This window comes from Astyanax mexicanus, chromosome 15 (genome assembly GCF_023375975.1).
Source record: "Astyanax mexicanus isolate ESR-SI-001 chromosome 15, AstMex3_surface, whole genome shotgun sequence".
In the NCBI taxonomy this organism is placed as follows: Eukaryota; Metazoa; Chordata; class Actinopteri; order Characiformes; family Acestrorhamphidae; genus Astyanax; species Astyanax mexicanus.
The window spans coordinates 9,621,663-9,639,945 of record NC_064422.1 but is presented as its reverse complement, the minus strand read 5'-3'; the positions used below and the strand labels follow the sequence as shown (position 1 = coordinate 9,639,945).

At 38.7% G+C, this 18,283-nt stretch overlaps 1 protein-coding gene across 7 annotated transcripts in view; it reads left to right on the top strand.

Annotated features, from left to right (window-relative positions):
- tanc2b (tetratricopeptide repeat, ankyrin repeat and coiled-coil containing 2b) overlaps positions 1-18,283 on the top strand; it is a 156,932-nt gene that overhangs the window by 78,410 nt on the left and 60,239 nt on the right. Inside the window, exon 1 of one of the 7 annotated variants that reach the window (XM_049465185.1) lies at positions 10,530-11,150. The exons of 5 other annotated variants lie outside the window; for them this stretch is intronic. In XM_049465185.1, coding sequence (XP_049321142.1) covers positions 11,027-11,150 — 124 coding nt within the window. In that variant the 5' untranslated portion in view covers positions 10,530-11,026. Of the gene's footprint in view, positions 1-10,529; positions 11,151-18,283 lie in introns of those variants that run through there. One more of the 7 variants, XM_049465186.1, reaches the window with a different exon arrangement.

Genomic DNA, 18,283 nt, shown 5'->3' with positions numbered 1-18,283 from the left:
CCTCCAGGGACTCCAGTTTCCTCCCACAGTCCAAAAGCATGCAGATCAGGTTAATTAGATACTCTAAATTGGTTTGTATGCAGTATGTATATATAGGTATGTGTATTGTATAGGATTCTGTGTGTCTGGATAAAATGTATGCCCAGATATGGATTGATCCTTTGTCTTGGGCAATTGCTGTAGTGACCAATGGAGTCCTCCAGGTGGACGGTTGTTTCCGGTTGAGAGTACGCTGTGCGCTATTGGCTGCTGCTTCTTACCGGTGTGTGGATGAATGCTGAGTATGAGGGGTTGTGTGTAAAACGTGTAAATTATAAAGCTTCCTCGGGTTTCTAGAAAAGCGCTATATACGTGTTTATTTATTCCTGGTTGTCACTTTTTTTCCTTTATGAAATTCTTCACAGATTTATTGAGAGGTCAGGACAGGTCTTTCTCCAGAGTCAAAGAAGTGGATGCCACTTCTGTACATTGCTAACTCAAGGCTTCTGTTTTGATCAGTAATGTTTTAAGTTTCTGAATGTAACTCTGTATTGTTGTGTTTGAGGTTTGCCAAAGGTTTGTCAATGTAATCTCAATCTCATTTTAATGCGTTTTTGTCTAAGGTAGTGGTCTCAATCTTATTTTATCTGGGAGCTGCTGGAGTCTGGATGAGGCAAAATTCAAATGAAGCAGCAGATGTAGTCAATTATAGGTTTAGGATTTTTTATTTTTAATCAGCCTCATTGTAATCTATAGTTCTAAAAATCCATATTCCGCAATGTTTAGCTTCTCTTCTGTGGTTGAAAGGCGGCTGCCAATCTAATCTAAGGTTTATTTTTATATTAATTTTTTTCATAACTGTAGTAAATGAAAACACAGCTTATTTCACTTTTTTCTGCTAAAATTGAAAGAATACTTGATTTTTTTTTAAGTCAGGATGGAAATCTGGCTTTTGTTACAGCTTTTATTGCATCACAACTAAAATTCATTTTTATTATTAATATCAGCACTTTCATCATTGATTTAACCTTTTGTCAAGCTAATTATTAGGATTAATATTAGGTTTTGATCATAAAGTTATTTTTGATGTAAACTTTAGTATATTTTTAGTCACATTGGCATGCAAGGGTGGACACCTCTGGGCAAATGCTTTGTTACTGTAAATAACAGATGTAGTCAATCATAAGTTTAGGATTTTAAATTTTTAATCAGCCTCATTGTGATCTATAGTTCTATAAATCCATATTCCATCATCTTTAGCTTCTCTTCTGTGGTTGAAAGGCGGCTGTTTTGTGTCTGTGAGGCTCGTATGCATGTGAAGTCAGAGCCTGCTGTTCCCCAATTGGCTGGACGCAGCACAGCGGACGGATTCATTTGAATAATGAGCTCTGCTGAACTTTTTTGCCGGACAGTGAGTTCAACGGTACACAACCCAGCATACATTGTGGCATCTTTATTAAAATGAATATAGGATGCATTGTGCTAGTGGATATGTACTGTGATTGGGAGAGGGTGTGAATTTTAAACTAAAATATTAATTTCAAGTAGCAGGCCACAAAATATCATTCTGCGAGACGCTAGTTTGAGATCCCTGCTCTAAGGGATCAGACATCACAGGTGTTTAGGATATGCTTGTGACCTTTCTATTTGCACAGTGAATTTCCTCCCAGATCTTTGAAACGTAATGATATTAGGCTCCATAGATGCAGAAATATTAAAATCTCTTGTAGTCTTTTTTTAAATTATATTGTGTTTAAACTTCACATTTAATTCACACTAGAATTTACTGTACATCTTTGCTACTCACAAACTCAGACTTTTATGGATGCTGAAATTAATACCAAATCATGAATACAGTCACCTCTTTTATTTAAAATATCATTATATCATTAATTATATAGATTGCCCTTTTGTTACGACTTATTTTCGAAAATGTTGCTGGTTGCAAATGCAGGAATGGATGTATAATAATGAAATCTAGTTGACCAGACAAAAAAGAATTATCTTTACACTGTCTGCAGTGATTTAGGGTTGTATGCATCATCACTGTTACAAATATTATAGATTGATAATAGTTTTTTTAAAAATAAGAGCTAATGTTAGTTAGGTGAGTGTTTATGTCGAGAGTGAAAACGGGTCATTCTTCTCCGCCTCTGCATCGCAGCACGAGGGCACCAACCTTTTTATCCAATCGATCCGGCTGCAGACCCCTCCCGCAGGAGACCCCCATCCCGCCAGCCCTGCCCCCTCACAAGCCTTCATAATACGAGTTCTCCTCGGTCAGGCCTCAGTCTGAGGGAGAATGCCACTTCAGACGCATGCCGGCAGCAGCCATTATGCTCCCGCTCGCCTGTAGAGAAGCCTTTAATTCCCCTCGGGATGTGACGGGTCTGTGTTGATACGGCCTCAGCGGCGCTCAGCTGATCTATCGACCTTTAATCAAACGCTCATCCTCCACTGGAGCCTTCTTATTGGCTGCTTATTGGCTATTTTAGGATTCGCTGCTGTGTAACATTTCTGAAGAGGGTTTTGATACACTATGTTTTTGCGCATTTAAATTTTTGGAGGAAAGGACACAATTTAAAAATAATAATAATAATAATAATAATAATAATAATAATAATAATAATACAAATATTGCATTTATTTATTCTGAGAAAAAGAGGGGAATGGAGTTATCCTGAGTACAGAATAATTTCCGATATTCAGCACAAATAATAAAACTCCCTAAAACACTGGATACGAGGTGCAAAAAAGCTTCAAGAGCAGTAACTACTGACCTTTTAAATATATTAATACTGTAGCTTGAAGGATAATATTATTACACACTGAACTAAATGTATTTGTTAACTGGAGAACTAAGAGAATTGTGGTAAACTTATAAACAGCTACATAAATACTGTAATGCCTTTAATGTTTTCAATAATATAACATATTGTAAATTTATATTAAACTTGTGCAATAGAACATTTGAGTAATATCTCTTTTGAATACTTACATTTTGAGTATTTTAGTCTGTTTATAGTGTTTAAAATATCTGTTTGTAAAGGAAGCCTTGTTAAAGTTTATGGCGTATCTCTTTTTAAGGCTTTTAACCAGTTTGTATGCTAATAAAGTCTGATTTCTTTATATATTGTGTAATTTTGTTAGACAAAGTAAAACCAATACTAATGCCTTAATGTAAAGCCTTAGTGTTTTATTTTGTGTACATTCCTAACAGTAGAGTAAGTCAAAAACCTATATAAAACACAAAAACACACAAAAAATAAAATTAATAATAATAATTATTAATAAAATACCTTTGTATAACGTGAAACCATCAGAATCTTGAAGAATACTGTTATATACATTTTTTGTCATACCGCCCATCAATAACCTGTACCTGAAGAGATGTGATGTTTTATTTGTGCTTCCAGGCAAATAAACACACATCACCAGCTGTTCATCCACAAGTGCAACACAATAGCAGACCATCCCCTTCCTATTTACATAATCCCTACACCCAACCGCTGGAGGGAGGATTGGGATGTGTGTGCATCCAGCGCAGCATACACCTGTGTAATGTGGAGCACAGTGTAATTACGCTGTGCTATTGTCTGTGCACGTCTAGTGGATATGGATATGAAAATGATTCTGGCAAAAGCAAAAACTGAATCAAATCTCTCTGTTTTGCTTATTTAGTGTCTGGTCCCAGTCCCAATAGCCTAATCTATGGTTTATTTTTATATATATATATTTTATAACTGTAGTAAATAAAAACACAGCTTATTTCACTTTTTTTTTTGCTGAAATTTAAAAATTACTTTTGAAGTCGGTATGGAAATCTGGCTTTTGTTACAGCTTTTATTGCATCACAACCTATATTATTTTTTATTGTTTATCAGCACTTTCATCATTGGTGTAACCTTTTGTCAAGCTAATTATTAAGATTAATATTAAGATTTGATCAAAAATAGTTTTTGATGTGAACTTTAGTATATTTTAGTCACATTGGCATGCAAAGTGTGGAAACCTCTGGTCAAATACTTTGTTACTGTAAATAACTAATTGGAATAGCAGTATATACAATAAGATATGGCTTGGGAATGTCCAAACCTGTATAAGTTGTGAGGTGTTATCTTGTGAGTGCGGCTGAACACTGGCCAGTGTGCTCATGGCAAGGAGGTTAGTTAATTTTGGGCCAAAAAATGAAATCTGCAATAAAATGTGAAGAATCAGAAGAAAAGTGTGTATGTAGCAAATTCAAAGCATATAAATGATTATATAGGTATATTTTTTAAATATACCTGGTTGCGTTATTATTCTTTGCAGCTATTTGCATTTGAATTTTGCTAGTCTTTGATTTAATTTTTGTGTTTTTGTGGATTTTCTATGATTTTTTGTGAATTTGCTGCTTCTGGAATTTGAATTGCAGATTTTATATTTTTATGTAAAACCTTGGTCAAAAAATTAACTCCATATAAATCTCCATACCAATTTTACATGCATTTTTACAGGAAATGTACCAAACTTGTTCTACCAAAGATGGCATCACTGTGTATTGAACTCAAACCCTCCCAATACTGGAATCAGTTCTTACAGTTGGCTCATATTGACATATTGACTACAGTGGTTATTATGGTTAAAGTAATTGTAGTTCTTTTTGATTTAATGTCCAATCCAACCTTTGATGGGCAATCTGTTGATTGCTAGAACCAGCGAAGCTCTCAAGTCCCCAATCCTTCTGTCTGCTCCTGTATCAATGCTAATTAACCACCACAATCAATACAATTACCACCTTCCCTACAGATTCCTGGAAGAAGTAAGCACAATTGCATTAGCCTCTCTGTGCCCATTAGCCGACATGAAATTATACCACCCCCTCGGTGCCCCCTCACCTCATCCATTCCACAATTAAAATGCTATTATTAGACCATTGTCTTGTTTTCAAAGCTGTGGTCTCTTATAGCCCCGCGACCTACGTCTTTATATTTGTTCACGGTGCTCCAGAGAGAACACAAAGACCCGTCTCTAAAGACGATGAGCCGCAGGGACGCTAACCGCCGCACTTCTTCTTCATTTCATCTCTTCCGCTCCTGTTAGCCACTTAATCCCTCAACCTTGACTCTCCAAATCGCCTCACGATTGCCCCCTTCCAACCCCAGCCCACCCATGCCCCACTTCCTCCCTCGCCGCCTCCCTCGCTCGCCCAGTCACAGCTACCGCTGAATGGAAATGTGACATTTGCAGACGACAGAGCTTTCTGCAGGTGGAGAACAGAGGCGCCCTGATGAGAGGATGATGGGGACAGGAAGAGAATGAGAGCAAAAAGAACATGCAAAAGTTTTGGTACCTCTGTTCAAATGACAATATGTTCTAAGGCTGAATATGAGTACTGATCTTGTACAGGACACTGACAAATGACATTTATCTGCACATTTTGGACAATATTGCTGTTTATACTGACATAACTAATCAGTCATGGGATTAGAAGTACAGTAGTATTGTGTACCATGACTTTTGCCATGTCCATTTGGTTTCGCTTTTTTGTCTGCATGGACAATTTGAGGCAGATGTTACCTGTCATGATTATTACTACCCAATGCATGTCCATTATGGGTGGTAATGTCTCCATTGAGATATTCCTGGATCAAATGTGATACTAAGGTTCGAGGAATGTTAAATTCCAACACAAATTTAATCTCACTCACCAGAACTATTTCCTGTACAAAAGCACCTTTTTTGTCTAATATTCTAATGTTCAAAGTGATGTAACCAGTGCAGGAATGTCAGTGCAGTGGTTCTAATTTAACACGTTTCAGGCAGCTTGGATTGCTGTTGAACTCGTTACTATGGCAACCGATGTGGATTTGTTTATACAGCGAATATGATTACAGTCTGACCGTATAAATCGGATATGGTCACTTGAAAACCCCCTGGTGAACCTACACGTGTCTTCTGAGCTTATGGAATGTTGATGGTGGTTAAATTTGGGCAAATCTGAATAAATATCTTTTTTCTCTAGCTAAACAACACAAAAATGTATTCCTCCACCAGAAAATCTTCTTAAAACTCACAAACAGTAAACATGGTGGGAGAAATGGCCTTAAAATAGTATTACGATATTTCAGGATATTTTTGCGATACTGATGTTCTTGGATAAATGACACTGAAAACACTGAATAATTTATATTGTACAATTTATATAAAAAAAAGACAATTTCTGTATTGGATTTTCATTTTGAATGTTATAACAATGTAACAAATTATGTAGCAAAATATTAAAGTATTTGTATTTAGTGCATGCATATAAACTTCGAACAAACAATTATACAAAAATTCCCTTAAATAAGAAATCTGGTGTGAATAGGCTTGGGGTGTAGTAAAATTCCCCCTCCTTCCAGTATACAGTACTTTTAGCCAATACTTCCAAAAGTCTTACAATGCTAGTGATAGTGGCATAGGGGTGCACATGCAAAGTAACTCTAGCTGTTGCTTAAATATCTCTATAATATTCATGCATTTTCACAGAATAAATTTTGCATCTTGTTTCCCTGTCGGTTTGGGGAGTCATGTCATCTGCTGGTGTTGATCCACTGTGTTTTATTATCAAGTCTAAAGTCAGTGCAGTTTTGTTTTCCCACAAAATCTTACAGCACTTCATGCTTCCCTCTGCTACTGACAACTTTAATGAAGATTTCATTTTCCAGCAGGACTTGGCACACTGCCAAAACTGCTAAAAGATCCAAATGGTCTTATATAGTATTTAAATTTTCTGAGACATAGATTTTTGGGTTTTCATTGGCTGTAAGCCATAATCATCAACAATAAAAGAAATAAATGCTTAAAATTGATCACTCTGTGTGTAATACATCTATATAATATATGAGTTTTACATTTTACACTGACAATAATGAAAGTAAGTAACTTTTCAATGATATTCTATCTATTTTGAGATGCACTAGTATGTTTTAAACAGCCTTCTGTGATATATCAGCCTCCATTCTGGCTTTGGAACCCAGCTTGTTTTTCAGTCACTAGGCAGCATATTTATAATCATTTGGTGTAATAATATCCTGTGAGAAGCATTTAGAGGTTCAGACATTCCATTCATCACCACCGTAAACAGTTCTGACTGGGTAAGATTCTCTACAGCAGAGTGTTTTACGACGAACACTCTCTGAATAAATTCAAGTTCACATTTTTAATTTATAAAATCCGGGCTTTAATAATGCCTGTAGAACCATTAGAGTCCATCATCTGTATGGGCAGTGCATATAATAAGGTCCCCGCTGAGGCTGCTGTGTTTATCATGCAGGGCTGATAGCTGACATTCAGAGGACAGAGGGGTGGGCAGGTGAGATTAATGTCAGAAAAGTCTGTCCATTTAACTAGAACAAATACATTTATCAGGTCACTGCAGAGCTGGATAAACACAGAGCAGACGAGGGGGGATTAGTATTCAGCACAGGTTTCCATAAAAGTGAACTGTTTGTAGTGGCAAAATGAATCATTGATGCGTTTCAGCCTCCTGCTTTCAGTGTTCTAATGTCTTGTTTAGCAATCCACAATCGCATTCAGAGAAAGTGCTTGTTCTGTTCTGTCATAGACGAAGAACAGCCGGTTAATTAAAGCTCAATTTAAAGCAGAGGAATCTTGTTCGCATGACCTTTCCACCAAACAACTGCTCCCAAAATCATTAACAAATGTCCTGAAGATCCAACTTCTTCACCTTGGAATCTGTTATTGGAAGTTATTTTCCATTAAAGGAGATGCACTACATGAACAAAAGTACTGTCACCTGTACACAGTGACTACAATTTAACATTGTCATAAGACAAGACATGACAAGACAAGACTGCAATATATTTAACATAGGCTTCTGCCATTAACTCATCCTTGCAGGGAACACACACATATATATACAGAAAAGTGAGAAAACACACACACACACAGACACAGTGTTACTGTAAACATATTGGACTCTGAACACAGTGGACAACTATTGCTACAGTACCCAGGGTGCACTGAGGGGTAACAGTGGCAGTGTGCTGAACCTGGGTATCAAACCCAGCCATCAACCCTGCCATCAATAACCCAGTAGAAGTAGCAATGGTGTTAGTAGTAGTATTAGTATTATAAACATCATCACTACAATTTAATTGATCATTTTATCTTTTTTTTCTATATGTCAGGAAGCACCATAAGAGCTCATGCAACTCTTTTCTGCATCACAATGGAACAACATTGAAAAATTGATTTTCAATACAATAAATTATTTTCTTCCAAAGACATTATGACTAAATTTTGGGGTCTTCATTTATATTTAGCAAGGTTTTAAAAAGGTCTTAAAAAGCATTAAATTTGACTTTTAAAATTGTGCAAGAACCCAGTTTAAGTTCAGGAAGATAAATGAGGCTTGCAGTTTGTATTATTTTCACTGGCATTGGAGAGCAGTCAGAGGTCCAGGGCCTGTGCCCCTCTAGGTCCCCCTGAAACAACGCCACCGCTTCAGCAGTGCAGAAAAACAAGCCAGTATCACTGGCTGCTGGGTATTGCTGGCCAAGGACCCATGGCTGCAGTGTCCAGCAGTGTAATCTAAACCAGCTGTGCCCTGCTTCACTGAAGCAGATACGCCACGTCATGTCATAAACCAGACTGTCATCTTCACCATCTGAATATCAAATATGCAACTGTGCCCCTTCAAATCAGTATCAAAAGAGCAATTATGTTGACTTTGAGCATTAGGACACTGTTGTAGAATTTCAAACAGGGAGGAGGAGGCGTTCTCTTCTCGATAGCGGTAGATGGAAACGCATGAAACTTCGCCGGCTGCAGAGATTCGCATTATAATTCCTAACAGAGTGTGAGCCTCAGGTCTGCAATCTCTCAGCAGAAGACAAAAGAGCAGAAGAGTGAACGGAGTGAACGGGCAGTAGGAAAAGGGCAGGACAGCAGCGAGAAAAAGAGAACTGGCATCAGAACTTGTAAACGAAGATTCTGCAATGAATATCATACGTATTTAAACATGCAGGAATAAATAGCACATTTGATTAGTCATCACTGCCCAAGGCTCTTTAAATGAATCTGAGCTGGTGGAGAGATGAAGGAACGTCGAGATTTGACCGATAATACACTGATCAGTAAAAACACTAGAAACACTGTGAGATGATGTGAATATATAACATGGATGATCTGGTTTCACTGGATATATTTATCAGTCAATTTTTGAAATTGATGTGCTGTAAACAGAAGAAATGGACAGGAGTTAATCTACACAGATTTCTCTCCTGAAAACTGTTTGTTTGGGTGAGTAAAGTGCTTCTGTTTATTTACAGTAAGCTTAGATTTCCATTAACCATAGATTTTCTAACCGATAATGCTGCCTAACTCCCTCCTGACAGTGCTACACTGAGGAACCCTGATTGTTCTGGTAAACCAGGGCAATATTGGCTAGCAGGTCATCCCACGGAGCTTGTTTTAACACGATAAACATACAGGCTACAGACCAGTAATACTCACCTCTAAATGATGAAAGAGCTAGAGCTTAGTGGGTAATGCTTATGCTGCTCCAGCAGTGCTAGCCAGGGTTAGAAGCAGGCTTCAGGTCGATAATACTCGCTTCTGAACGGCCAAATGGCTAGCACTTAGCGGGTAATGCTAATGCTGCTGTAGAACTAATCTGAAACTCCTGTATAACTCTGTACTTCAGTGGAGTGGCTTTACTGCTCCTTAATACCTGACTGGTAAAATTCATACATAAGATGCACTTGATTAAACTAGCTTGTTTTACTAGATTAGCCAGTGTGCTAACTGGCCACTTTTGATGCATGCCCCTATGTATTAATGTAAGCGGCCATGAACACACTTAAAAATCAATCTTGGGATGACATGAGCGACTTGTTTTCGGCCAGTGTGAATGCAGGATATGATTGAAAGATTTATCTTAAAAAAAAAAGGAAGCTTTAACGCAGGAATGGATGGCGCTTTTTGATTCTCCTAAAGCTGCAAAATGAAGCACTTGTACTCGATGGCTGTTTTGACTGGAAATTAAATAAATAAAGGATCTCTGACATTTAGAAACTGGGAAACTGTTGGGTGGAGTACAGCCAACTTTGGAGCCCAGATTTTGTAACCGATTCCAACACTGGGTGGGATCTGGCTCTGTGTTATAAACAGGTTACCAGCAGATGTTGTTTTTTTGAATGGCCGTGGTGAGCATCTCAGTTTCAGTTCAGGGTTCTAAAGGGGTAAAATAAGGTTGTGGTGGCCTGAGGCTGTGCTATGTTAGATGGACTGATGTCATCTCAGCAGGTTTGTCTCCCCGTATCCATGACTGTTTTTAACTATTGCTACTTTTCCCACTCTATTCATACTGTTAAACTATCCCAACACACAACCCTGCAAGCCTTCCTCGCTCTCTCTTTTCCTCTCTCCCTCTCTCTCTGTCTCAGCCTCCTCCCCAGTGGTTGCCATGACAACAGCAGCACTGCGCCATTCATGGGCTGTAGCAGCAGAGACATGAGCGCTCTCTCTTTTGCTCTCTCTCTCTCTTCCTCTCCCTCCCTCTCTCTCCCTCTCTCTCTCTCTCTCTCTCTCTCTCTCTTTTTTTTTTTCGCTCTTGCTCTCGCGCTACCTCTCCCTCTCCCTCCTCACCATTCCACAATTCCAGCTCCGACGCTCCACAGTTTTTCATCACCATTCTGCTTCATGGTGCTGGTCTAGGACGTGCCAGTCGGCCACCAATCGGTGGAACCGCCTCCACCGAGGAGAGAGGCTTTGCCCGGAGGAAGATGAATGAGGAGAAGGACTGAAGTCCAAGGTCTGTCTTTCTGCTCCAGGCAAGAAAGAAGAGGTCTCCTTGACTTGACGTCTCTCCACCTTCAGTCGTTGTCCATCCGCCCATCTCTCCTCCGTCTCTCAGGGTCGCTCTCGCTCTGCACTGGCTTTGATCGCGTGGACCTGCGTATCAGCATCCGTCGGAAGCTCTGACCGGAGGGTGTGTGTGTGTGTGTGAGTGTGCTTGTGTGCTTGTGTGCTTGTGTGGGCGCACAGCGAAGTGTTGTGGATGAGCTGGCCATCGTTGAGGCGGCTGCAGGGGCTGTGTGTGTCTCTGGACGGAGAGGGCGACGGACGAGAGCTGGTGCCCTATGCCAGTCTGGCTGCCCAATGCGGGAACTGGTATGAGCATGGTAAGCTACCGAACCCCACCCTCTGTATTTACCTCTTTCGCTCTTGCGCTGTCTATCCCTCTATCTGTCTCTATCTCTCGCTCTCCGCCCAGGCATATATATATATATATATATATATAAAAATATATAAATTGCTATCATGGTGGGTCTACAGAATGTCAATGGTAGAGCGGCGGGGGTTGTTGTTATTGATGCCTAGACCTTCCCAAACCCTGTAGAACCTCTTCCATCCCTGCTGTAGTTCAGTGTCTCGCTGCAGCTTAGTCATTTTGCCGGGGCTGAATGGGCTTCATTAAGGCTGTGTAAGTGACAGGCAGAAACTTAACGATGCTAACTGAAGGACCTGTGGGAGGCGGTGGAGTGTGCGGCAGCGTCGCGCTCAGCTTCTGTTCAATTCGCACCGGGTGAATCAGAAAAGCGAGTGGGTGAGCGGTGTTGATCTGCTCTTTGGGTGGTCAGGAGGATGCTTTAGCCTGTGCGCTTTATCGTACGTGGGCTGATCGATGATGCATTTATCGAGTGGTCCCCCTTTTGTGTGTGTTTGTGTATGGTGGAGGTAGCTACACTATTCATACCCGTATGACGCGCCTGCTGGAGGCCGAGTCAGGAGTGCGAGCTCTACAGGTGAGGGTAAACACAATGTACCAGTGTATTAATAGATCAGTCTCAGCGATGCTGATCTGTACACTCCAGCATTTAGACCACGAAACAGATCGTTTAACGTCTCTGATGAACGTGTTTTTTGCATCGCAATACAATTTTTACATTCAAGGTCACCGAAAGATATTAAGTGGTGCATTAACTCAACCCATACTTGGCTCAAAACTAAAAATGTATTGTTTGCCCCCATTTTCACAGGTACTTTACTCATGTATAATTGTTCATAGGTCTATGAAAATTTTCTTAGATACGTGCTGATTAGCATTCAGCATGAAGCTAACAAGTCATCTGTTTATATATTAGTATAAGATAATTATTATAAGACAATAATATAAGATAGTTATGTAACTACTAGGGATGGGAATTGATAAGATTTTTCCGATTCCGATTCCCTTATCGATTCTGTGAAACGATTCGATTCCTTATCGATTCTCTTATCGATTCCAATTTGGGGAAAAAAGGAGAGCAAACAGTTTCATAAGCACCAACTTTGTTTACTTAAATATCATACGACCTTACAAACTCAACAACAAGGTCAACATGTCCACAACAATGTGCAACTGGCAATATGGAAATGTAGCAAATACTCTCTAATAATGTTGTGTGCGCAGATGTTTGTGCATATTTGATGTATTCCCTCCTGGCGATGTTATCAAAAAATTACAAAGGTTGCAAAACGTCCTGTTGCCATCCTTGTGTAGTGTGAAATGAAGCCAAACTTTCGAGCGTTTTAACCTAGTGGACGCCATTGAAAAGACGTGCTTACTGAATCATGCGTAACTTGCGTAACATGCGTAACTTGCGTGAGCGTGCTGTCTGGAATCGATAAGAGAATCATTAAGCAAGGTGCCAAACGATTCCGTGGAATCGAAACACACGGAATCGGTTCTCAACAGGAATCGATTCTCGATTCCCAAGCCTAGTAACTACTCTAAATACATACTGAAGGTTTGTATCTGTGTGAAATAAAAGACACAAACTGGTGCACGATGTTATCCTTTACTTTTACTCTAAATGTGTAGGCTTATAGGGCTAAACAGTCGCTAACACTAACAACACTTCTTAAACACTTTCTTTACTAAATAATTCTATATTGTGTTCCTGAATAGCTTTAATAAAGTCTTCAGTATTACATTTCCAATGTAAAAAAAAAATCATAAAAAGAAAGAAAACACATTAAATAAAAAAGGTGTGTCCAAACTTTTGACTGGGTGTTGGGAACTGGGTCATTTGAAACACAATTTGCTCACATACACATGCCAGTTCATTACTTTGCATTATTCTTAAATATAAGATGTAATATTTCCTAGATAGCATTCCTAATGAAGCTAACTAGCTAACTGTTTGTATCTGAGTAGCATATGATATGTTTCAAAAGGCATATTACACTTACATACGTTTTCCATTTTCTTGACTTAGTTAAAGGCATAGACTGTATATAACTGGACAGAGCATCGTCTCTTAAAAGTGAAGCCACCACAGGTCGGGCGCCCCCTGCTGTTCGGCTGCAGAAAGCTGTGTAATTCCACCCATCCCCATAGGTTTCAATGGCAAAACAGACAACTTTCAATCACGTTTTTTTCTAATATACTGTTATTCTACCTCCTTTATTTAAATGCAACAGCTAGTGTAACCTCTGCTTATATTGTCAAATTTTTATATCCCCACAGAATTCGGTTTTTAAAACTTTATTCGGCTCTATTCAAAAAAAGTTTTGGTTATCGTAAAAGGGCTGCTTATGGGCGGGACCAATAACAGACAGTCAGCTCCGCTCCGCCCCGCTCTGCAGTCTGTGACCGCGAGGCAGCCTTCAGGGGCGGGGTTATTTAAATGAGTAGGCGGTCTCTCCACAGCCTTTCTCCCTCCTCTGGTCTCTACTGCGCAGACTCTGGTCTCTGAATCGCCAAAATGGCGGAAGATTTTGGCTTCATTTTCATTGAATGAATGGGAACGGCGACATGGCGTCCATCTTTATATACAGTCTATGGTTAAAGGTGACTACAAACAAACTTTATTCAAAAATTTATTCAACAACCAAAACTGCTTTACTGAATGAAGTTAATCTGCTTTCTGTTTGTATCTAAAGAAAAGCAAGGCTTCGTTTTGTTAGCCTCATAGACTTTAAAGACTTAAGATTTTGTATTTGACTTAACATTCTATGAAATCCATTCGCTCACTAGCTAACTAGGTAGTCAGTAGTCAAATAAAGCTACAAACTGGTTTGTTGTGTTAGCTTCTCTTGTGAATCATACATTTCTCTTGTTTTATTTTTGGCTTAAAAAGTCTTAGAATTCAGAAATGCTACTCAAGCTAATAACCAAACCCTTCAGTTATCAAGCTAACCAGTTAGCTGGTAAAGGTCTGTTTTCTCTTTCTATTATCTTGACATTCCTGTACTTGTATTTGTTCTTAAACTTTGTGTTAGGCTGACATACTAGCTAGTTTGCTAGCTATCTGCCAGTCGTGTTAAGGAAATTCAAAACACGTCAGCTCCAACCTTAGACAAACACGTAAACGTCATTCTTACAAAAAATCACATCATTAAACAGTATTTTATATCGCTAACAATGTTGTAAATCGGTGCGTACAAAACTATACGGAGCGCGCACCGCATTTCCGTAGTGCAACAGCATTATTTTCTCAATTCTAATGTTCACTTCTTAGGTTGCCTAAATCGAATTGAACAAGGGTGTCTCCATATTTTCCTGGTGGAAAAAGAGTATGGATGCCCACACAGGACAAATGTGATTTTATTTTAAACCACTGGGAGCCACTGGATCCCATAAGCATAGTGCAGAAACGCTAAGCCATGTCTCCAATAGGCGGCCCCACAAATGATAAAAATAAGTCCAGTGATTTATAAATACTCATTATTACACACATTATCAGTTACCACTATCATATTGAGAGTTGTTATTATTAAAATAAAACCTTAGGTATTCATATTTTCTAGTATAAATAGGGTGTTTTTAGTGGAAAGTAAGGTGGCTGGTAATAGGGGACCCTTTAATTCAGCAGGTCTTGCTGCTGGGAGGTTCCTAATTCCACCAAAACTGTAATTCTTAAAAAAAAAAAAAAATTTAATCTACATGCTTTTCTCTCCTGAAACCTGTTTTTGTATTTGCGTTAGTAAAGCGCTTCCATTTATTTTACAGTATTCTCAGTTTTCCAATATTTTGACTGAAATGGCCAATGTTTGATGTCAGATTAGGAATTAAAAAGCTAGAATGAGCTAGCTTTCACCCTCACAGTGTTGTACAATAGGTGTAGTCTCAACCAGTGTTGGGAGTAACGGCGTTAAAACTAACGGCGTTACTAACGCCGTTACTTTTTTCAGTAACGAGTAATCTAACTAATTACTATGACTGTAACTATAACGCCGTTACCATTTCCGACACCCCGTTACTGCACGTTACTTTAGCAGCTCTATGAACTTTTTTTTTTTATTTCGCTTTGCCCTGGTTAACCCCTCCTCTGTCCGGTGAACTTGAGCTTCTGGCCGCTGTGCCTGTGGTTTGGCGTGGTGAAGTGAGGCACAATTGTGACGATTTGCGTGCTCTAATCAATTCAGTGATTGCCGTGGACAACCCAAGTTCCGAATTAAGGACGTTAAGCTCTTTTTAGCTGCTCCGGTTTTTGTGGTGCTGCTGCTTTCTATTTTAGAGCTTAGATTCTCTGCCCGAATCCCACCTGACCTGAGGACCGACCCAAAATCGGGCTCCTATTTTTATTTTATATAAAGCTCTGGTGTGATAATCACAATGTTGCTAAGTAACCAATTATTATTGTTCACTAAAGCGAACGAAATAGCGAAAATTGAAAGTGAAAAACATTTGTGTTAACTGAATCTAATAAAAACGGTAATTAAAAGGAAAAACATAACTATCTCGAACTGTATTTTGTGTTTATAAAACTAACTAAAACGAACTGAAATTACTGATAGAATACCCTCATTTTTGTGTTTAATTTATTTATAAGCGCTGTTGTACAGCGGAGTTGTACAGCGGGAGTTGTTGTGCCGAGCGCGCGGCACTCGTGGTCCGTTAGTTCTTGTGTAAAGCGCTCGCGCTAGCAAGCCCACCCTAAAATGAACAGAAAAAATAAAAACAAAATAAAATTAAACTATAATAAAAATGAAAACTGTAATCACGTAGCTCTGGGCGCACGTGAACGCCTCCGCGTTTGACTTGCAGCATTGTGTGTAGCTGTTCTTAAAAATCATTTAAATTAAATAATAGTTCTATGCTTCTATGTTACAGTGTTAATTAACATAATTCTGATTATATTTCGCTCATTCAATCAGCCCGAAAACAGACAGTTTATGGGGCGGATCGGGTCAGGCTCATAATGACAGTTTATGGTTCGGGCTTGGGCAGAATGTGCACGGGCTCCGGCTGGGTCGGATTTTTTGGGCAGGATCTAAGCTCTATTCTCTTTTGGTGAAGCTGTTATATTAATACCATTTTAACGGGCATTAAATTGTTGTTTTTGTCCATTATTTTTTTTTGTTTATATATACATATTTCTTTTGAGTGTGGCTTGGTTTGTTAAATTTCATCCCCAGACGCGTTTTTCCGCTTTTTTCAGTATTACAAGTTTTAGTAATTTTCTTTGGTTGTGTGGAGAATTTCGTTTTATTTTTTTGAAATTCGTTAGATTATATTTTTCTCAACATTTTGGGTTTATTTTCGTTTGTTATTTTTTGTTATTTTTCTAATAATAATAGTAAATGCATAATTGATTTCCTTTTTTTGACGGGCGAATAATAAAAGTAACGCGATAGTTACTTTTATTGGTAACTAATTACTTTTATAGTGGAGTAACTCCGTTAGTAACTCAGTTACTTTTTTGGAGAAGTAACGAGTAACTATAACTAATTACTTTTTCAAAGTAACGTGCCCAACACTGGTCTCAACTCACATGCATAAATAATCCGTTTTTTTAGTAGGATAGCAAGGAATTCTAGTTATTTTGCTTATAATTTGATAAAATACTGTTTTACTTTGAATTCGCTTAATAACAATCCTGCCAGATCTCTGGCCAGTCTCTGGGAGAGTTCACGTCCAGGATCACAGATCCAAAAAGACTGATCTGGAGAAGCATATGAGCTCAGTTCAAGGTACACAGGAGGTGAATACTAAATACTATGCTCTAGCTAAACTGGGCAGACTGGTGCGAGACATTGTGTCAATGCACATGAACACAAATGTGGGCGTTCACTTTGTTGTCAAATGAAATAGTTTTAAACAAGATTTATTTCCTATAAACAAAAAATACAAGTTAAAATAGTTTCATTGCTGCTCTGTTTGTAGCTGTGCTGTTTGGTTTGTAAGCGCTGCAACGTTTCTAGGTTACCTGTATGTGGCGGAGCAATACATGGAGAGATAATATACAGTAAATGTTTAATTGAGCTTCATAACACTGTATAGTGAGCGGCTTATAGGCTACCAAAAGCAAACTTTTCAAATTAAATTATATATTAATATTTTCAAAACCCACCAGAGACCCCAACAGTCTGTGGCCAGATTGGCGGACAATAGTAGTAATTTTTAATGATATTAAAAATGAGATCTAAGCTAAAATTTTAGGATTAAGCTGATCAGAGTCCTCGTAAATCAGCAGGGATTGATCATAAAGGACAGGGCAGCCTGAAACTGCAGTAATTAGCTTTTCTTCAATGCTTCTCTGGACGCTTGAAAGCGGAACTAAAATGTTTTTATACACTGCGCTGTATATGAGGACACGTATCAGGCAAACACCTGCTCTCTGATTGGATGAATGCATTGTTTTGGAGGGATTAATTTGCATAAAGTTCACCTCAGCTCAACATCTCCGGGACTTGAAACGCTGGACCCATGATGCCCCATGCGACTGCGTCTGACGGAGCCAATGCTTCCCATTGAAAATAAATGGGGTACATTGCCATGCGTTAATGTGTTAATGTGAGCACTGTAAATGCACTGTCATACCTGACAGATTGGAGCATTAATAATGGAAAGAAATGTTTTTTTTTATTTTTTTTTATGAGCGGTGAGGTTATGAGGATTAGCCTAGATCCAACACACAAATTGTGTCCTTATATCATTTCAAATGACAACCATTGGCTGCCAATATGGCCACACTACCTTTAAAACAACAGGCCAGAATTACAGATCTCTTGCCTTGTCTGTTACTCTTTACCTGCACAGAAGACCAGTGTGAGGATTCAAAACTGTGGCATTTTAATATTAAGAAAGTTGAGACCAAAATACACTGTTCCCAATGTAATAAGGATTGTATCATAATAATTTTGTGTTTATTTGCATGGCCTTTGTCCAGCTCAAGGTTACTTACAAAATCAATAACAGCAGCATATCAATAACACAACACAAATCACAACAACTAACAGAACAGTAAAAACACGTCTTTCATATAGACCAGAGCTCCGTCTATATCGGGAAAGCCTCTGCTCCAGTTACCTGCATATCACAGAA